This window comes from Oncorhynchus tshawytscha, linkage group LG28, assembly GCF_018296145.1.
Source record: "Oncorhynchus tshawytscha isolate Ot180627B linkage group LG28, Otsh_v2.0, whole genome shotgun sequence".
Taxonomy (NCBI): domain Eukaryota; kingdom Metazoa; phylum Chordata; class Actinopteri; order Salmoniformes; family Salmonidae; genus Oncorhynchus; species Oncorhynchus tshawytscha.
Genome location: NC_056456.1, coordinates 34,071,943 through 34,094,274, shown reverse-complemented (window position 1 = coordinate 34,094,274; position 22,332 = coordinate 34,071,943). Strand labels below are relative to the sequence as shown.

Below are 22,332 nucleotides of genomic sequence, written 5' to 3'. Positions count from 1 at the left end.
GGCTATATACAGGGGGGTACCAATGGTACAGAGTCAATGTGGAGGCTATATACAGGGGGGTACATAGTCAATGGTACATAGTCAATGTGGAGGCTATATATATACAGGGGTACATAGTCAATGGGAGGCTACAGAGTCAATGTGGAGGCTATATACAGGGGGGTACCGGTACAGAGTCAATGTGGAGGCTATATACAGGGGGTACCGGTACATAGTCAATGTGCGGGAGCAACGATTAGTCGAGGTAATTTAGGTAATATGTACATGTAGGTAGAGTTATTAAAGTTACTATGCATTGATAATAAACAGAGAAGAAGCAGCGTAAAAGAGAGGGGGGCAACGCAAATAGTCTGGGTAGCCATTTGATTAGATGTTCAGCAGTCTTATGGCATGGGGGTAGAAGCTGTTTAGAAGCCTCTTGGACCTAGACTTTGGCGCTCCGGTACCACTTGCCGTGCGGTAGCAGAGAGAACAGTCTTTGACAATTTTAGGGCCTTCCTATGACACCGCCTGGTGTAGAGGTCCTGTATTGCAGGAAGCTTGGCCCCAGTGATGTACTGGGCAGTACGCACTACCCTCTGTAGTGCCTTGCGGACGGAGGCTGAGCAGTTGCCATACCATCGAGATGTTCTCGATGGTGCAGCTGTAGAACCTTTTGAGGATCTGAGGATCCATGCCAAATCTTTTTCAGTCAGACGACTGTCTGGTGTGCTTGGACCATGTTGGTTTGTTGGCGATGTGGACACCGAGAAACCTGAAGCTCTCAACCTGCTCCACTGCAGCCCCGTCGATGAGAATGGGGGCGTGCTCGGTCCTCCTTTTCCTGTAGTCCACAATCATCTCCTTTGTCTTGATCACGTTGAGAGAGAGGTTGTTGTCCTGGCACCACATGGCCAGGTCTCTGACCTCCTCCCTATAGGATGTCTTGTCGTATTCTGTGATCAGGCCTACCACTGTCGTGTCATCAGCAAACTTAATGATGGTGTTGGAGTCGTGCCTGGCCATGCAGTCATGAGTGAACAGGGAGTACAGGAGGGGACTGAGCACGCATCCCTGAGTGGCCCCTGTGTTGAGGATTAGCGTGGCGGATGTGTTGTTACCTACCCTTACCACCTGGGGGTGGCCCGTCAGGAAGTCCAGGATCCAGTTGCAGATGGAGATGTTTAGTCCCAGGATCTTTAGCTTAGTGATGAGCTTTGAGGGTACTATGGTGTTGAACTCTGAGCTGTAGTCAATTAATAGCCTTCTTAGATAGGTGTTCCTTTTGTCCAGGTGTGAAAGTGCAGTGTGTAGTGCAATAGAGATTGCATCATCTGCGGATCTGTTGGGGCGGTATGCAAATTGAGTGGTTCTAGGGTTTCTGTGATAATGGTGTTGATGTGAGCCATGACCAGCCTTTCAAAGCACTTCATGGCTACAGACGTGAGTGCTACAGGTCGGTAGTTATTTAGGCAGGTTACCTTAGTGTTCTTGGGCACAGGGACTATGGTGGTCTGCCTGAAACATGTTGGTATTACAGACTCAGACAGGGATAGGTTGAAAATGTCAGTGAAGACACTTGCCAGTTGGTCAGCGCATGCTCGGATTACACGTTCCGGTAGTCTGTCTAGCCCTGTGGCCCTGTGAATGTTGACCTGTTTAAAGTGCTTATACCAGAGTTAAATACATGTAAAATTATTAGAATTGTTTTACTAAATACTCACATGGGTTACTGTGAGCATGATCACAGTCATCCGGAACAGCTGATTCTCTCATGCATGCTTCAGTTTTACTTGCCTCGAAGTAAGCATAGAAGTAATTTAGCTTGTCTGGTAGGCTTGTGTCACTGGGAAGCTCGCAGCTGTGCTTCCCTTTGTAGTCTGTAATAGTTTTCAAGCCCTGCCACATCCGACACCGGTGTAGTACGATTCAATCTTAGTCCTGTATTGATGCTTTGCCTGTTTGATGCTTCGTCGGAGGGCATAGCAGGATTTCTTATAAGCTTCCGGGTTAGAGTCCAGCTCCTTGAAAGCGGCAGCACTACCCTTTATGCTCGGTGCGGATGTTGCCTGTAATCTATGGCTTCTGGTTGGGGTATGTACGTACAGTCACTGTGGGGACGACGTCATCGATGCACTTATTGATGAAGCCAATGACTGATGTGGTGTCCTCCTCAATGCCATAGGAAGAATCTCGGAACATATTCCAGTCTGTGCAAGCAAAACAGTCCTGTAGCTTAGCATCTGCTTCATCTGACCACTTTCTTATTGACCGAGTCACTGGTGCTTCCTGCTTAAGTTTTTGTTTGTAAGCAGGAATCAGGAGGGTAATATTATGGACAGATTTGCCAAATGGAGGGCGAGGGAGAGCTTTGTACACGTCTCTTTGTGTGGAGTAAAGGTGGTCTTGAGTTTTTGGTTGCACATTTAACATGCTGGTAGAAATGAGGTAAAACGGATTTAGGTTTTCCTGCATTAAAGTCCCCGGGCCACTAGGAGCGCCCCCTCGGGGTGAGCGTTTTACTGTTTACTTATGGCCGTATACAGCTCAATGAGTCTTAGTGCCAGCATCAGTTTGTGGTGCCAACATATGCAGAGAAGAATGGGAGAAACTCCCCAAATATAGGTGTGCCAAGCTAGTAGCATCATACCCAAGAAGACTTGAAGCTGTAATCCGCTGCCAAAGGTGCTTCAACAAAGTACTGAGGAAAGGGGCTGAATACTTATGTAAATGTGATATTTAAGTTAATATCTAATCCATTTGAAAAAATGTCTAAAAACCTGTTTTTGCTTTGTTATTATGGGGTATTGTGTGTAGATTGATGAGGAAAAAAACAAACAATTTAATCAATTTTAGAATAAGGCTGTAATGTAACAAAAAGTGGAAAAAGTCAAGGGGTCTGAATACTTTCTGAATGCAGTGTATATATTAGAATATGAATATCATACAGCAGACAGCTAAGCCTACAGGCCTATACATACAGTGGACAGCTAAGCCTACAGGCCTATACATACAGTGGACAGCTAAGCCTACAGGCCTATCCATACAGTGGACAGCTAAGCCTACAGGCCTATACATACAGTGGACAGGTAAGCCTACAGGCCTATACAGTGGACAGTGGACAGGGACAGCTAAGCCTACAGGCCTATACATACAGTGGACAGGTAAGCCTACAGGCCTATCCATACAGTGGACAGGTAAGTGGACAGGTACAGGCCTATCCATACAGTGGACAGGTAAGCCTACAGGCCTATCCATACAGTGGACAGATAAGCCTACAGGCCTATACACAGTGGACAGTGGACAGGCCTATACATACAGTGGACAGGTAAGCCTACAGGCCTATCCATACAGTGGACAGCTAAGCCTACAGGCCTATCCATACAGTGGACAGGTAAGCCTACAGGCCTATCCATACAGTGGACAGCTAAGCCTACAGGCCTATCCATACAGTGGACAGGTAAGCCTACAGGCCTATCCATACAGTGGACAGCTAAGCCTACAGGCCTATCCATACAGTGGACAGCTAAGCCTACAGGCCTATCCATACAGTGGACAGCTAAGCCTACAGGCCTATCCATACAGTGGACAGCTAAGCCTACAGGCCTATCCATACAGTGGACAGCTAAGCCTACAGGCCTATCCATACAGTGGACAGCTAAGCCTACAGGCCTATCCATACAGTGGACAGGTAAGCCTACAGGCCTATCCATACAGTGGACAGGTAAGCCTACAGGCCTATCCATACAGTGGACAGCTAAGCCTACAGGCCTATACATACAGTGGACAGGTAAGCCTACAGGCCTATACATACAGTGGACAGCTAGGCCTACAGGCCTATACATACAGTGGACAGCTAAGCCTACAGGCCTATCCATACAGTGGACAGCTAAGCCTACAGGCCTATCCATACAGTGGACAGCTAAGCCTACAGGCCTATACATACAGTGGACAGCTAAGCCTACAGGCCTATACATACAGTGGACAGCTAAGCCTACAGGCCTATCCATACAGTGGACAGCTAAGCCTACAGGCCTATACATACAGTGGACAGCTAAGCCTACAGGCCTATCCATACAGTGGACAGCTAAGCCTACAGGCCTATGGACCATACAGTGGACAGCCTACAGGCTATACAGGCCTATACATACAGTGGACAGCTAAGCCTACAGGCCTATACATACAGTGGACAGGTAAGCCTACAGGCCTATCCATACAGTGGACAGCTAAGCCTACAGGCCTATCCATACAGTGGACAGCTAAGCCTACAGGCCTATACATACAGTGGACAGCTAAGCCTACAGGCCTATACATACAGTGGACAGCTAAGCCTACAGGCCTATACATACAGTGGACAGCCTATACCTGGATACATACAGTGGACAGCTAAGCCTACAGGCCTATACATACAGTGGACAGCTAAGCCTACAGGCCTATACATACAGTGGACAGCTAAGCCTACAGGCCTATACATACAGTGGACAGGTAAGTGGACAGCTACAGGCCTATCCATACAGTGGACAGGTAAGCCTACAGGCCTATCCATACAGTGGACAGGTAAGCCTACAGGCCTATACATACAGTGGACAGGTAAGCCTACAGGCCTATACATACAGTGGACAGGTAAGCCTACAGGCCTATACATACAGTGGACAGGTAAGCCTACAGGCCTATCCATACAGTGGACAGGTAAGCCTACAGGCCTATCCATACAGTGGACAGGTAAGCCTACAGGCCTATCCATACAGTGGACAGCTAAGCCTACAGGCCTATACATACAGTGGACAGCTAAGCCTACAGGCCTATACATACAGTGGACAGGCCTATACATACAGTGGACAGCTAAGCCTACAGGCCTATCCATACAGTGGACAGGTAAGCCTACAGGCCTATCCATACAGTGGACAGCTAAGCCTACAGGCCTATCCATACAGTGGACAGCTAAGCCTACAGGCCTATCCATACAGTGGACAGCTAAGCCTACAGGCCTATCCATACAGTGGACAGCTAAGCCTACAGGCCTATCCATACAGTGGACAGCTAAGCCTACAGGCCTATCCATACAGTGGACAGCTAAGCCTACAGGCCTATCCATACAGTGGACAGCTAAGCCTACAGGCCTATCCATACAGTGGACAGCTAAGCCTACAGGCCTATCCATACAGTGGACAGCTAAGCCTACAGGCCTATCCATACAGTGGACAGCTAAGCCTAGGCCAGGGACCTATCCATACAGTGGACAGCTAAGCCTACAGGCCTATACATACAGTGGACAGGTAAGCCTACAGGCCTATCCATACAGTGGACAGCTAAGCCTACAGGCCTATCCATACAGTGGACAGGTAAGCCTACAGGCCTATCCATACAGTGGACAGCTAAGCCTACAGGCCTATCCATACAGTGGACAGGTAAGCCTACAGGCCTATCCATACAGTGGACAGCTAAGCCTACAGGCCTATCCATACAGTGGACAGCTAAGCCTACAGGCCTATCCATACAGTGGACAGCTAAGCCTACAGGCCTATCCATACAGTGGACAGCTAAGCCTACAGGCCTATACATACAGTGGACAGGTAAGCCTACAGGCCTATCCATACAGTGGACAGCTAAGCCTACAGGCCTATCCAGTGGACAGGCCTATCCATACAGTGGACAGCTAAGCCTACAGGCCTATCCATACAGTGGACAGCTAAGCCTACAGGCCTATCCATACAGTGGACAGCTAAGCCTACAGGCCTATCCATACAGTGGACAGCTAAGCCTACAGGCCTATACATACAGTGGACAGGTAAGCCTACAGGCCTATACATACAGTGGACAGCTAGGCCTACAGGCCTATACATACAGTGGACAGCTAAGCCTACAGGCCTATCCATACAGTGGACAGCTAAGCCTACAGGCCTATCCATAGTGGACAGCTAAGCCTACAGGCCTATACATACAGTGGACAGCTAAGCCTACAGGCCTATCCATACAGTGGACAGCTAAGCCTACAGGCCTATACATACAGTGGACAGCTAAGCCTACAGGCCTATACATACAGTGGACAGCTAAGCCTACAGGCCTATACATACAGTGGACAGCTAAGCCTACAGGCCTATACATACAGTGGACAGCTAAAGCCTACAGGCCTATACATACAGTGGACAGCTAAGCCTACAGACCTATCCATACAGTGGACAGCTAAGCCTGGACAGGCCTATCCATACAGTGGACAGCTAAGCCTACAGACCTATCCATAGTGGACAGCTAAGCCTACAGGCCTATCCATACAGTGGACAGCTAGTGGACAGCTAAGCCTACAGGCCTATCCATAGTGGACAGCTAAGCCTACAGACCTATCCATAGTGGACAGCTAAGCCTACAGACCTATCCATACAGTGGACAGCTAAGCCTACAGGCCTATCCATAGTGGACAGCTAAGCCTACAGACCTATACATACAGTGGACAGCTAAGCCTACAGACCTATACATACAGTGGACAGCTAAGCCTACAGACCTATCCATAGTGGACAGCTAAGCCTACAGGCCTATCCATAGTGGACAGCTAAGCCTACAGCCTATACAGACCTAGTGGACAGCTAAGCCTACAGACCTATCCATACAGTGGACAGCTAAGCCTACAGACCTATCCATACAGTGGACAGCTAAGCCTACAGGCCTATCCATAGTGGACAGCTAAGCCTACAGGCCTATCCATAGTGGACAGCTAACAGGCCTATCCATACAGTGGACAGCTAAGCCTACAGGCCTATCCATACAGTGGACAGCTAAGCCTACAGGCCTATCCATAGTGGACAGCTAAGCCTACAGGCCTATCCATACAGTGGACAGCTAAGCCTACAGGCCTATCCATACAGTGGACAGCTAAGCCAGGCCTATCCAGCCTATCCATAGTGGACAGCTACAGACAGACCTATCCATAGTGGACAGCTAAGCCTACAGACCTATCCAGCTAAGCCTACAGACCTATCCATACAGTGGACAGCTAAGCCTACAGACCTATCCATACAGTGGACAGCTAAGCCTACAGACCTATCCATACAGTGGACAGCTAAGCCTACAGACCTATCCATACAGTGGACAGCTAAGCCTACAGGCCTATCCATAGTGGACAGCTAAGCCTACAGACCTATCCATACAGTGGACAGCTAAGCCTACAGGTCTATCCATAGTGGACAGCTAAGCCTACAGACCTATACATACAGTGGACAGCTAAGCCTACAGACCTATCCATACAGTGGACAGCTAAGCCTACAGACCTATCCATAGTGGACAGCTAAGCCTACAGACCTATCCATAGTGGACAGCTAAGCCTACAGGTCTATCCATACAGTGGACAGCTAAGCCTACAGACCTATCCATAGTGGACAGCTAAGCCTACAGGTCTATCCATACAGTGGACAGCTAAGCCTACAGACCTATCCATAGTGGACAGCTAAGCCTACAGACCTATCCATAGTGGACAGCTAAGCCTACAGACCTATACATACAGTGGACAGCTAAGCCTACAGGCCTATACATACAGTGGACAGCTAAGCCTACAGACCTATCCATAGTGGACAGCTAAGCCTACAGGTCTATCCATACAGTGGACAGCTAAGCCTACAGACCTATCCATAGTGGACAGCTAAGCCTACAGGTCTATCCATACAGTGGACAGCTAAGCCTACAGACCTATCCATAGTGGACAGCTAAGCCTACAGACCTATCCATAGTGGACAGCTAAGCCTACAGACCTATACATACAGTGGACAGCTAAGCCTACAGGCCTATACATACAGTGGACAGCTAAGCCTACAGACCTATCCATAGTGGACAGCTAAGCCTACAGGTCTATCCATACAGTGGACAGCTAAGCCTACAGACCTATCCATACAGTGGACAGCTAAGCCTACAGACCTATCCATACAGTGGACAGCTAAGACTACAGACCTATCCATACAGTGGACAGCTAAGCCTACAGACCTATCCATACAGTGGACAGCTAAGCCTACAGACCTATACATACAGTGCCATGATACATTTAGTGTTCAAATCTCTGACAGCTGAACCGTGAGGTGGACAATTATTGTTTTAGGAAAGTAGCCTAAAAAAAACACAAACAATGTGCTATAAAGTTTTGCATTTGCTACACATTTGCTACACAAGGGAATAGTGTTTTGTCATTTGTAAAAGGCTGCTTTTAAGGACACTTAAATGTGTCTCATTGGGCCAATATCCCTCATCTATTGATGTCACTGGATGAACAAGGTTGGATCTGAATGCATCTGGATGTCCATAAAATGTATTGGAAACTCTGAAATGGCATATTGTTGTTATAAAGATTTTAGAAAAGCCACATGAAAATCTGTCGCCAATTGGATGGAACCCCTAGCTATAGACACCCTGAAAACAAGTGCACTAGTCCAGTGTCTCTTTCATTATGCTGCACGTCGTGGTTCACCAGCAGCCCCAAACATCTAAAGAATAAGCTACCAGCCAAACAAGCTTGTAAGAATTGTACTTAAACTCCCCCCTCATACTCATCTGGAAGATGAGCATTTTTCATCTCTATCTCTGTAATGGGTCTGTATCTATGTCATTGTATTTCGGTGGAAAAAGTACCCAATTGTCAAACTTGAGTAAAAGTAAAGATACCTTAATAGAAAAATACTCAGCAAAATACTACTTGAGTAAAAGTCGAAAAGTATTTGGTTTTAAATATACTTCAGTATCAAAATAAAATGTAATTGCTAAAATGTACTTACAGTACCTTTGGAAAGTAATCAGACCCCTTGACTTTTTCTAAATTTTGTTATGTTAAATCCTTATTCCAAAATGTATTCAATTGTTTTTTTTCCCTCATCAATCTACACGTAATACCTTATAATTGAGAGCGTCGTTGCACAGCTCTTTTCAGGTCTCTCCAGATACAGTTGAAGTCAGAAGTTTACATACATTTAGGTTGGAGTCATTAAATCTCGATTTTCAACCACTCCACAAATTTCTTGTTAACAAACTACAGTTTTGGCAAGTCGGTTAGGGTATCTACTTTGTGCAAGTCATTTTTCCAACAATTGTTTACAGACAGATTATTTCACTTATAATTCACTGTATCACAATTCCAGTGGGTCAGAAGTGTACATACACTAAGTTGACTGTGCCTTTAAACAGCGTGGAAAATCCCAGAAAATTATGTCATGGCTTGAGAAGCTTCTGACAGGCTAATTGACATCATTTGAGTCAATTGGAGGTGTACCTGTGGATGTATTTCAAGGCCTACCTTCAAACTCAGCTGCGTGGTCCCATGGTGTTTATACTTGCGTACTATTGTTTGTACAGATGAATGTGGTACCTTCAGACCTCCACAAGTCTGGTTCATCCTTGCGAGCAATTTCCAAACGCCTGAAGGTACCACATTCATCTGTAAAAACAATAGTACGCAAGTATAAACACTATGGGGCCACGCAGCCGTCATACTGTTCAGGAAAGAGATGCTTCTGTCTCCTAGAGATAAACATACTTGGGTGTGAAAAGTGCAAATCAATCCCAGAACAACAGCAAAGTACCTTGTGAAGATGCTGGAGGAAACGGGTACAAAAGTATCTATATCCACAGTAAAACGAGTCCTATAATCAACATAACCATGAAGGTCACTCAGCAAGGAAGAAGCCACTGCTCCAAAACTGCCATAAAAAAAGCCAGACCACAGTTTGCAACTGCACATGAGGACAAAGCTTGTACTTTTTGGAGAAATGTCCTCTGGTCTGATGAAACACAAATAGAACTGTTCGGCCATAATGACCATCGTTGTGTTTGGAGGAAAATGGGGGAGGCTTGCAAGCCGAAGAACACCATCCCAACCATGAAGCACGGGGGTGGCAGCATCATGTTGTGGGGGTGCTTTGCTGCAGGAGGGACTGGTGCACTTCACAAAAAGATGGCATCATGAGGTAGGAAAATTACGTGGATATATTGAAGCAACATCTCAAGACATCAGTCAGGAAGTTAAAGCTTGGTCGCAAATGGGTCTTCCAAATGGACAACGACCCCAAGCATACTTCCAAAGTCGTGGCAAAATGGCTTAAGGACAACAAAGTCCAGGTATTGGAGTGGCCATCATAAAGCCCTGACCTCAATCCTATAGAACATTTGTGGGCAAAACTGAAAAAGCGTGTGCGAGCAAGAAGGCCTACAAACCTGACTCAGTTACACCAGCTCTGTCAGGAGGAATTGGCCAAAATTCACCCAACTTATTGTGGGAAGCTTGTGGAAGGCTACCCAAAACGTTTGACCCAAGTTAAACAATTTAAAGGCAATGCTACCAAATACTAATTGAGTGTATGTGAACTTCTGACCCACTGGGAATGTGATGAAAGTAATAAAAGCTGAAATAAATCACTCTCTACTATTATTCTGACATTTCACATTCTTAAAATAAAATGGTGATCCTAACTCACCTAAGACAGGGAATTTTAACTGGGATTAAATGTCAGGAATTGCGAAAAACAGTGTTTAAATGTCTTTGGCTAAGGTGTATATAAACTTCCGACTTCAACTGTATGTTCGATTGGGTTCAAGTCCAGGCTCTGGCTAGGCCACTCAAGGACATTGAGACTTGTCCCAAAGCCATTCCTGCATTGTCTTGGCAGTTTGCTTAGGGTCATTGTCCTGTTGGAAGGTGAACCTTGAGTGCTCTGGAGCAGGTTTTCATCAAGGATCTCTCAGTACTTTGCTCCATTCATCTTGGCCTCAATCCTGACTCGTCTCCCTGCCCCTGAAAAACATCCACACAGCATGAGGCTGCCATCACCATTCTTCACCGTAGGGATGGTGCCAGGTTTCCTCCAGTTGTGACGATTGGCATTCAGGCCAAAGAGTTCAATCTTGTTTCTCATGGTCTGAGAGTCCTTTAGGTGCCTTTGGGTGACCAAGGCCCTTCTCCCCCGATTGATCAGTTTGTCTGGGCGGCCAGCTCTAGGAAGTCTTGGTGGTTCCAAACTTCTTCCATTTAAGAATGATGGAGGCCACTGTGTTCTTGGGGACCGTCAATGCTGCAGAAATGTTTTGGTACCCTTCCCCAGATCTGTGCCTCAACACAATCCTGTCTTGGAGCTCTACGGTCAATTCCTTCGACCTCGTGGCTTGGTTTTTGTTCTGACATAACACTGTCAACTGTGGGACCTTATATAGATAGGTGTGTGCCTTTCCAAATAATGTCTAATCAATTGAATTTACCACAGGTGGACTCCAATCAAGTTGTAAAAACATCTCAAGGATGATCAATGGAAACAGGATGCACCTGAGCTCAATTTTGTGTCTCATAGCAAAGGGTCTGAATACTGTTTTTACATTTTTTTTAGCAAACATTTAAGAACCTTTTTTTCATTTTGTCATTCTGGGGTATTGTGAGTAGATTGCTGAGGAAGTTTTTTAAAATCAATTTTAGAATAAGGTTGTAATGTAACAAAATGTGGAAAAAGTCAAGGGGTCTGCATACTATTCAAAGGCACTAAGTATCATAAGAGGTATAAATCATTTCAAATTCCTTATATTAAGTAAACCAGACGACACCATCTTGTTTATTTAATTTACGGGTAGCTAGTGACACACCCCAAAACTGACAATTTACAAATGAAGCATTTGTTTAGATAATCCGCCTGATCAGGTAGTAGGGATTACCTCTTGATAAGTGTGAATTGGACCATTTCTGTCGTGCTAGGCATTCGAAATGAGTAATTTTGAGTGTCAGGGAAACAGTATGGAGTAAAAAGTACATGTTCTTTAGGAATGTCAAATGTCAAAAATATAAAGTACAGATAACCCCCCCAAAATACTGAAGTACTTTACACCACTGTAATTGTATATATATTTTGATATAAGAAAGTAGGAATCGCAACAGAAATAAGTCCCTGACTTTAGCTATCAATCCTAACTGCACCAGTCAATTGATGAATGGAAAGACACGTTACAAGACAAAGTTTAATGACTTTGAGATTGTCAAGCCATGCCTTCAATTCTGGGTAAGCATACAAGGTAGGGTGTGATGTATTTGTTTGTGGAGATAGTGTTTTGAAAACCCAAACCATGATATTCAAGTGCCCAAAGTCTGTAAGCTTTGTTACTTGGTTGTGTGATGCATTGGCACAGAAACACGTTTTTAGCCAACGACTGTCATGCGTGGATTGTTTATAGAAGTGTGGTGCCAGGAATCGAACCCACTGTACCGGCAACACCATGCTCTACCAGCTGAGCTACAGGGGATCACAGTTAAGCCTGTTAGACACCATCTAACCCCGACCAACTACTAAGTTGTAAGTTGCTTTGGATAAGGGACTCAAGCCGTGCTTCCTCATTTTAGGATTGTACTTTCTAGCACTGTTCCAGCGAATATGGTAGACCAGGTCAACAGCATTTGTTGGCTGAGGTCTTAGTCTTACCCAATATTGAACAAGCCACAACACCATACACGCCCTGTGTGAAAAAATTCAATTGTTGCAGTTTTAAAAAATGTTGATTTTTAAATCCCGGAGCATTTCTTTACACTGCAGAAGAGATTTGTAGTTAACTCTAGACATGCGCAAATGAGTGATTACATTGAGGATAATGGGTGACAATGTTTTGCCACCAAATGCATGTGCAGTCTGAGTGGGATGCTAGCAAAATGCAGTATACTTCAGTGGCAGGATAGAAATTGATGCACTGTGAGTAATGGTTCACATTCAATAGCAAATAGTTTCCCTTACACTCCGTTGAGATCAGTAGCATGCAACCAGTTGAACCCAGTCACATGAAAAGCTTAACCATTTTTCAATATGAGCACTAGATGGGAGGCTTTCACCATATTGGAGTGGAAGAAAATTACTGAAACACCGGCAGTAATCTGAAATAGCTTCCGGAGCCATGGTCTGATATTGTTAGTAAACTATGATCAGTTTTAGAATTTAAGTTTGTGGGTGACATTGACTGGGAAAAAAGTAAGTGGTGTGGAAATTGTGCCTTCTGGTTTACAATACAAGTGTTAATCACACCTGGCTAAAACATTTCTTGAAACACCTACATTTAAAATGCAATTAAGGGAAACAATGTTGCGCACTTGTCAGTTAATTACTTTATTGGGAAAACATGACCGCTTCTGGTCGGCATCAGCACCATTAACTGAAGGATGAGAAGGGTCGCGCATCCTGAAAAAGACAGATGCATGTTAAGTCCACTGTTCAATTAAAGACTTAAAACGTTTCTCCGTAGTTGACTGAAGGACAAAATTACTTACCATTTAGTTAGCGGCCGGGTAAGAACCTCCTGCGGACTGGGCCGGGTAAGAACCTCCTGCGGACTGGGCCGGGTAAGAACCTCCTGCGGACTGGGCCGGGTAAGAACCTCCTGCGGACTGGGCCGGGTAAGAACCTCCTGCGGACTGGGCCGGGTAAGAACCTCCTGCGGACTGGGCCGGGTAAGAACCTCCTGCGGACTGGGCCGGGTAAGAACCTCCTGCGGACTGGGCCGGGTAAGAACCTCCTGCGGACTGGGCCGGGTAAGAACCTCCTGCGGACTGGGCCGGGTAAGAACCTCCTGCGGACTGGGCCGGGTCAGAACCTCCTGCGGACTGGGCCGGGTCAGAGACATGGAACCCTTCGTTAGGCCCTAGTGGCACAATGGGCTTCCAATAGTGTTCGAATGACTCTGGAAATTCAGGTCTGGAGGGTTTACCAGAAGGCTTGGCTGCAGGTTTCTGGGGGTAGGATGGTTTGGCACCAGCATAATATATTGGCAATGAGCCGTAATGGGTAGGCATTTGATGACCTGAGGGGTTTCGTTGTTGAAGGCTAGAGATACCCTTTGAATTACTGGGAAGGGAGCCACCCAGTTCCTTGACTGGTCTTGGAGGCTGAAGCGGGCCATGTGGATGTTCGTGAGGACTCAGTTGTTCAAGTGTGCTATGCATCTGCATTGCAGATTCAGACAGTTGGGTTTGGTGGTGTGGTTGCAGAGGCTTGGATGCGTGGAACATGTCAGGGTCATACCACATTGGAGGTATGAAAGGATAATGTGGCCACTTTGAAGGTTGGGGTTTTAAGGGCTTGTTGAGGTCACTAGACAGCGATTGAGGTTCAGATGGTTTACTTGGATCACTGGCAGGTCGCTCAAGTTCCAAGGGCTTGTTAGAATAAACAGGTGCTTGGCCATGTGGCTGTACTGGACCTTGTGGGTTGTATGGCAGAGGATATGCATGCATAAGCCGCTGTGGGTTATGGGGCAGATATGGCTGAATTGGTTGTTGCTGTCCCATAGGTTTGTTGGAGTCACTGGCAGGTGCTTCAAAATATGGGCGCATTGGCTGCTGTGGGTTGTAGGGCTGAAAATGTGATTGCTTTGGACGTTGGGGTTCTGAGGGCTTGTTGGCATCACTAGGTGCTTGGGCATACGAAGCCAAGGAGGCTGAAAACCTCATTCCATGCTGACTCCAGTAGTCATGGAAACCAGTCAAGGTCATTTTAGTGGGGGCAACTGTCTGAACCGTTATAGGTTGTGGGGTTGTAGTGGCTTGGGTAGGTCCAGAAACTGAAGCATAATTGAACAGGTCAGATGTATGTTTGAAAGGGTAAGCAGGAATGATACCACTATCCTTGGATGTTACAGAGCCAAAATGGTTGCGGTGGTGTTGATGGAAAGATATGGGCATGGGGCAGCAGGTCAAGAAACCAGTAGGGCAGACTGCAGGACAATACCCAGGATGTGGTGGATAAGAGTCACCTGGCTGAGGTGAACTAGGAGCCACAGTTGGAGGTGCTTTAGTAGTTCTTGGATGACTAGGTTGTTGAGGAGCAGGTATCCATGTATGGACTACAAGTGGCGTTTGTCCTGGTGTTTGAGTTACAGGCCTAAGTGGGATTGTAATGGGCTTAGCTGGCTCAGGGTAGAACTGTTGGTAGTAGGGATGCAGTGGAGCTGTTGGCTTTTCAGTAGCAGGGGGAAGCATGGCAGGTGTAGGCTTTCGAGTCACGGGATACGTAGCAGGCTTAAATGGTTGAGGGGCAAAGGAATCCCAAGGAATTTGGGGGTCTTTAGGGGGAGAGCTTGTTACAGGCTTGGGATGTGGTGGATAGAGAGGATGTGGGTAGTAAGGATGCTGCACATGGCCCTGAGGAGCTTTGGTAGCAGGAGTAGACACTTGAGGGGGAGGAGTTACAGGCAGAGGGTAGAATGAAAAGTAATACTGAGGGTTCCCAGGAGGCAGAGTATCAGGTTTCAGGTAATAAGGACGCAGGGGAGCTGTTGGCTTTTCAGTAGCAGGGGGAAGTATGGCAGGTGTAGGTTGAGTCACAGACTTGGCTGGTTGACGGTCAAAAAACTCCCAAGGAATTTGGTAGTCTTCAGGGGGAGAACCAGTTACAGGTTTGGGATGTCGGTAGTCAGGATGTTGTTCATGGCCCTGAGGAACTTTGGTAGCAGGGGGAGGAGTTGCAGGCAGAGGGTAGAAGGAAAAGTAATACTGAGGATTCCCAGGAGGAAGAGTAGCAGGTTGTGTGTAGTAAGGATGCAGTGGAGATGTTGGCTTTTCAGTAGCAGGCCTTTGAATCACAGGAAAATGAGTTACAGGCTTGGCTGGCTGAGGGTCATAAGGATATCGGTCGTAAGGATAGTACACCTTGTCATTTGGAGCTTCTGTTGCAGGGGGAAGTTCGCCAGGCATACGAGTAACTGGCTCAGCTGGCCGAGGGTAGAAGGACTCTGAATACCAAGGAGGCTGGGGGTCTTTAGGTGGAGAGCTAGTTACAGGCTTGGGATGTCGGTAGTCAGGATGTTGTTCATGGCCCTGAGGAACTTTGGTAGCAGGGGGAGGAGTTGCAGGCAGAGGGTAGAAGGAAAAGTAATACTGAGGGTTCCCAGGAGGCAGAGTAGCAGGCTTTGTGTAGTAAGGATGCAGTGGAGCCTGGGGTTTAGGGGGTGAAGTAGGCTGAGGAGGAAACATTGGACTTCGTTGAAGCGCAATGGTGGGAGGAACCGGAAACACAGGGGTTTGGGGGTAATTGGGGCGAGGGAAAGACTGGTCAACAGGACAGGACACTTTAACCTCCCCCTCGCCAGCAAGTTCAAGAGTGAACATCCCATCCTGCAATAAAGAAATTAACATTTGAATCAAATCATTGATTCCCACCCATGTCCTTCAAAACAAGCAAGGACAATATTAACACAACTGACAATTCAGACCTTAAGTTCCACACAGGGTTCATAATGAGCAGAAATGGTCACAGCTTCTAGATGAGCTACCACACTGTAGCCACAATGGGGCGAAACTCTCATCAACGGCTGCCAGTGTCCTTTGACTGGAAGAGTGGAAGAGTCGAAATTAAAGCATACAGTCACAAATGTACTTATCCAACTTGCACATGTTCCTCTTGAGAGAATGCACAAGGATTGAGACTTATGTAAATGACTTACACTTGACCCTGAGATCCTTGGCAGAGGTGCCCCCTTCCATTTTCACCACCATGCCCTCAGGGTAGCAGGAAACCGTAGGAGGGTTGGGCTTAAAGGTTTTTTTGGCAGGGCAGGACATTTTAATTGGCAATCCCCACCAACGCAAAGGCAGAACATAATTACCATCCTGCAAGATTAAATGTAATGTTAATCTTGGAAAGTGTTAAAATTCACAATAAAACAAGAACAATTTGAATGACTTCCAACCTCCAGTGTGACATAACAGCCATTATAGATTGCAATGAAAATCCAATCCTGGTGAGTGGTGCTAATGGAATGACCACAGTTTGTGGGCAACTGTAACAGAGGCAGGGGAGACTTATTTCCTGCAAAACATTGTAACAGCAAGAGAGGAAATTTGTTAAGCAGTAACACACAACAAATGACATCTAACTTGTACAGCTTTCAAATTACTTATAATCTCAAATACCAGGATAACAGCTGGATACTTGCCTCGGTCCACAGAAAAGAGAGAGCCTGGTGTAGAGCCTGTGTCATGGACCTTTAGTTTCATGGAGTCGCCAACACATTCAACACTTGGTTCCATCTGCAAGAGACTTTCCACCACTGGACTACTTTGCTTAATTGTGCCATAAACATGTCCTCCCAGCTGCTTAGGTTCCCAACCTTTAAAGTAGAACACTTAGGTTTTTAACTACACCAATGGTAGTCCAGTCTTAACCTACGGTTGTAGGGCAATACTACTAACGCCATTCACAGGACTAAGAGTCCCTAACAGCATTGTTCGGACCAAATACTTCCATTTACACTGGAAGGTGCAACTAATTGTTGTTAATTAAGTCAAACATTCCTACAAATGGAAACAAAATTAGCATAACAAAAAGCAAGTTAGAGATAATACATACCCATGTCAGACTGGTAGTCAGCATCATCCAGTGAAACATTGGAGGATCGGACTTTGGAGACAGTATGCTCATCAGTAGAAAAACTCGCATTTCTTGGTTTGACATTACGTCCAAGTATAAGCCTTCCAAATCGCACAGCACCTGTAGACTGCTCCTCTTTACCATTGTTAAGATCCCCCTTCAAATGGGGTCCCAGGACAATGGAGGATTTTGACGATCTTGTTTGTGTTACTGCAGCGCACTGACCAAAGGAGTTCAATACTACCACAACTAATCCTAAACATATTAAAGAGAGACGCTCCCCTTTTGCCTTCAATGCCATCGGACTAAAATCGCGCTTCACAAACACACAAGACCACCACATCAGTGTGCTGAAAGAGTTTCCTTCACTCACTGCCGCCAGAGGCTGAATATGATTACCGACCAATTAGACTTCAGACCTCCCACTCACAGGTGTCTCTAATCAAATGACCCACGTCACCTTCACGAGGGTGCGACATTCAGAACGATGCAGACAGAAATGTCTTGTTCTGAGCTGACCTGATTCCGTATTCTACATGAGAGACAAATGTCTATTCTACATTACAGCCTACATTTCTATCTGAACATTGCGTCCAAATTGAACGCAACTGTGATGATATGCAGCTGTGATCAATTAGTCGTATTTGGTTGATTGACGTGTACGCTTAGAATATTTTCCATCTATAACCAGGTTTCCATCCAACCTTTTCATGCGATGGAAGTGCATGTTGCCGGCCTGATGGAACAGCAAATTTATCGGTAAACTTTCCAAATGTCGACAAAACAAAAATACGCTAGACATGATGGGATCTTTTTGTCTGTACATTTAATTATGCGAGATATTGCGGTGGAAAAGACTTTATGGAGAAACATTGTATATAATGTAATGTAATGAAACAGCAGGGAGCAGATCTCGAACCCTCGACCTTCTAGCCCGAGGTCAGGCGCACTATCGACTGTGCCGCAGAAGCATGCTCAAGCGGCAGAGTCGATTTCCGCGCTTATAAACCCAGGGTCGTTACAATAATAACCATGATATCAAAGTAAATTTGGTGTCGTGATGATATGTTGTGTGGTCCTCCCACTACAACTCTGGAAAGCATGCAGTGTATTCGGCTGCAGATTAAATAACATGATGAAATTAACAGGATGGTGAATGTGCACGGTGATGAGATTGATGCTTCTTTCCAGCTAAGGGTGATAACATAGTGCACATTTTGCCACAACATATCACGTTTACTTCAATACGACAGTTATTATATCAATATTTGCGCATTAACGCGGTTTCACCGCCATTTCCTGCATATTGAATTTTACCCAAAAGTTATCATCTTGTCTAGCGTATTTTGTTTTGTCGCCCTTTGAAAATGTTTACAGACAAATTTTACATCAGGCCTGTCGTGATATTTTTTTTATCTGACATGTACTTTACTTACATAAAAAGTTTGGATGGACACGTGGTTATGTCTCATCTCTGTAACTCTTTTTAAAACGTCATCAAATCTTGTTCTTCTCCGTTTCCCCAGATCATGTAGTGTGTGAGGAGGAATTCAAGTACGCCATGTTGGCCCTGAACTGCATCTGTCCAGCAACCTCCTCCCTCATTCCTACTGGTCCACACTTCACAAGGCTGGTAAATTACACAACCACTCTGCACCCTCATATCTAGTTCACTCTTCAATGGTCTACACTCCATAGGATCTGCAAAGTACAGTAGGCAACCCACCTACCACTAAGTCTCTACCCAACAACCCACCAATTCTCTACCCATCAACCCCCCCTACCACTAAGTCTCTACCCACCAACCACCCCTACCACCAAGTCTCTACCCATCTACCCTTAAGTCTCTACCCACCAAACCACCAAGTTTCTACCCAGCTAACCACCAAATTTCTACACACCATCTGTTTATGGTCACCTTTTGAAGACAATGGTCCCAAATCGACCCCTAGACCCTGGTCGAGATCCCCTGCTCAGTCGTTGGCCACAATATTGACTTTTCCATCAGGCACCAGATTGCTATAATTTACAGTGCATTCAGAAAGTATTCAGACCCCTTTACTTTTTCCACATTTTGATACATTAAGGCCTTATTCTAAAATTGATTAAATAGTTTTTTCCCCTCATCAATCTACACACAATACCCATAATGACAAAGCATGAAGTGTTTTTGGTGCAAATTTAGGAAAAATATAAAAATCACATGTACGCAAGCTACAAGCTTGGCACACCTGTATTTGGGGAGTGTCTAACATTCTTCTCTACAGATCCTCTCAAGCTTCGTCAGGTTGGATGGGGAGCATCGCTGCACAGTTATTTTCAGGTCTCTCCAGAGATGTTCGATAGTCCTGAAGCTACTCCTGCGTTGTCTTGGCTGTTTGCTTAGGGTCGTTGTCCTGTTGGAAGGTGAACCTTCGCCCCAGTCTGAGGTCCTGAGCGGTATGGAGCAGGTATTCATCAAGGATCTCTGTACTTTTCTCTGTTAATCTTTACCTCGATCCTGACTGGTCTCCCAGTCCCTACTGCTGAAAAACATCCCCACAGCATGATGCTGCCACCACCCTGTTTCACTGTAAGGATGGTGCCAGGCTTAATCCAGACGTGACACTTGGCATTCAGGCCAAAGAGTTCAATCTTGTTTCTCATGGCCTGAGAGTCTTTCGGTGCCTTTTGGCAAACTCCAAGCGGGCTGTCATATGCCTTTTACTGAGGAGTGGCTTCTGTCTGGCTACTCTACAATAAAGGCCTGATTGGTAGAGTGCTGCAGAGATGGTTGTCCTTCTGGAAGGTTCTCCCATCTTCACAGAGGAACTCTGGAGCTCTGTCAGAGTGACCATCGGGTTCTTGTCCACCTCCCTGATCGAGGCCCTTCTCTCCTGATTGCTCAGTTTGTCCCGAGCGGCCAGCTCTAAGAAGAGTCTTGGTGGTTCCAAACTTCTTCCATTTAAGAATGATGGAGGCCACTGTGTTCTTGGGGACCTTCATTGCTGCAGAAAATATTTTGGTACCCTTCCCCAGATCTGTGCCTTGATACAATCCTGTCTCAGAGGTCTACAGACAATTCCTTTGACATTCACTGTCAACTGTTGGACCTTATTTAGACAGGTTTGTGCCTTTCCAAATCATGTCCAATCCATTGAATTTACCACAGGTGGACTCCAATAAAGTTGTAGAAACATCTCAAGGATGATCAATGGACACAGGATGCACCTGAGCTCAATTTTGAGTCTCATAGCAAAGGGTCTGAATACTTATGTAAATAAGGTATTTCTTTTATAATAATACAAAAAAAATGGCCACAATTTTTTTTTGGACTGTTTTTGCATTATGGGGTTTTGTGTGCAGATTGATATGGGAAGTGTTTTATTTAATCAATTTTAGAATAAGGCTGTAACGTAACAATGTGAAAAGTCAATGGGTCCTGAAAACTTTCTGAAGGCACTGTAAAAAAAAAAGCTAAATAGAAAGTGTATTTTCATTTGTTAAATTGAATTAGACCAAGTTTATTTCTACAAAATAAAAAGTTAACAGAATATTTAGACAAGTTAGCTGGCTACCTCCATAATCCTGCCTTGTAGTATACCTCTGGCATTCATCTGCAATGTCTAGACAGAGAAATGCGGCCACTATATGCACTGAGATTGACAGGTGTAAGCAGCGATCATGTTCCCCTGCTCAAACGTTGCATGCATAAACCACTGGTTGCTGCCACGTTATCGACTGTGCCATCAGGCACGAGATTGCCCATATAGTGTATATTGTACTTACAAGACAACTGGGAACTCTGGAAAAAAAATCAAGTGGATTCTTCCCAGTCGTATGTGGTAAATACAACCTACCCACTTTTTTAATAAAAGCAGCATTATACGATAAAATCCTCTCACACTGTGTTTACACAGGCATCCCAATTATTGTCAAAAGCGCTGATCGGATTGGTCAAAATGACCAATAAGTGGTAAAATATCAGAATTTGACTGCCAATGTAAACACCGCATCTAGTTTGGGAAACCGTGGTCGAGTGCACAGAAGGCTGCTGAGGGGAGAACGCCCCATAATATTGGCCGGGACAGAGCTAATTTCCACAGCGCCAGGGTCCACTGGCGGTGAGCTTCACACCACTCCAGCAGACGCATGGCATTGTGGTCTTACGCTTGTGTGCGGCAGCTCGGCCACGGAAACCCATTTCAAGAAGCTCCCGACTAACAGCTCTTGTGCTGACATTGCTTCCAGAGGCAGTTTGGAACTCGGTAGTGAGTGTTGCAACCGAGGACGATCCCGTTCTTTTAGCTTGTGTGGCCTACAACTTCGCAGCTGTTGCTACGAGACGTTTCTACTTCATAATAACAAAACTTACAGTTGAGCGTGGCAGCTCCAGCAGAGCAGAAATTTAATGAACTGACTTGTTGGAAAGGTGGCGCCCTAGGGCGGTGCCACGTTAAATCACTAAGCTCTTCAGTAAGGCTATTCTACTGCCAGTGTTGGTCTATGGAGATTGCATGGCTGTGTGATCAGTTTTATACACCTGTCAGCAAAGGGTGTGGCTGAAATAGTCCACATACTTATGTATATAGTGTATGGGATTAGTTGTACGTAAAATACCTATCCAGGAATTGTAAGATTGGTAAGGAGTCAGCAAAGCCTGAGCAGAGGAACGCTCACATTATGTTCTAGCAATGTGGTGCTCGACCCCAGTCGATGACAAGGAACGCAACCATTGGTTGATGCATGCAACGTCTGAGCAGGAAACCACTAACTATGGCTGCGTTTACACAAGCAGCCTAATTCTGATCTTTGGCTTTTTATTGGTAAATATCAATCAGCGGAGAAAGATCAGAATTGGGCTGCCTGTCTAAATATGGCATATATTGTAGGGTGTCCAACACGTTTTCCCGCATCTCCTACTGTAATGTTGCAGCATTTTTACCATAAAGATCAGTTTAATCAAATAACTCAACTACAGAATTGAAATCAGTTAATAAACCAAGAACACACAGGGTTACAG

The 22,332-nt window shown here is 45.5% G+C and overlaps 1 protein-coding gene across 1 annotated transcript; it reads right to left on the bottom strand.

The window, feature by feature from the left end:
- Nucleotides 1-13,052: 13,052 nt before the first annotated feature.
- LOC112227151 (proline-rich extensin-like protein EPR1) lies at nucleotides 13,053-17,745 on the bottom strand. The gene is made up of 7 exons (XM_024392013.2): nucleotides 17,310-17,745; nucleotides 16,897-17,070; nucleotides 16,651-16,769; nucleotides 16,405-16,570; nucleotides 16,174-16,289; nucleotides 13,235-16,075; nucleotides 13,053-13,145 (listed from the first exon to the last, which is right to left on the bottom strand). The coding sequence occupies exons 1-6, from the start codon at nucleotides 17,671-17,673 to the stop codon at nucleotides 13,238-13,240; spliced, it is 3,777 nt and encodes a 1,258-aa protein (XP_024247781.2). The 5' UTR covers nucleotides 17,674-17,745; the 3' UTR covers nucleotides 13,053-13,145; nucleotides 13,235-13,237.
- Between the last annotated feature and the right edge of the window lie 4,587 nt (nucleotides 17,746-22,332).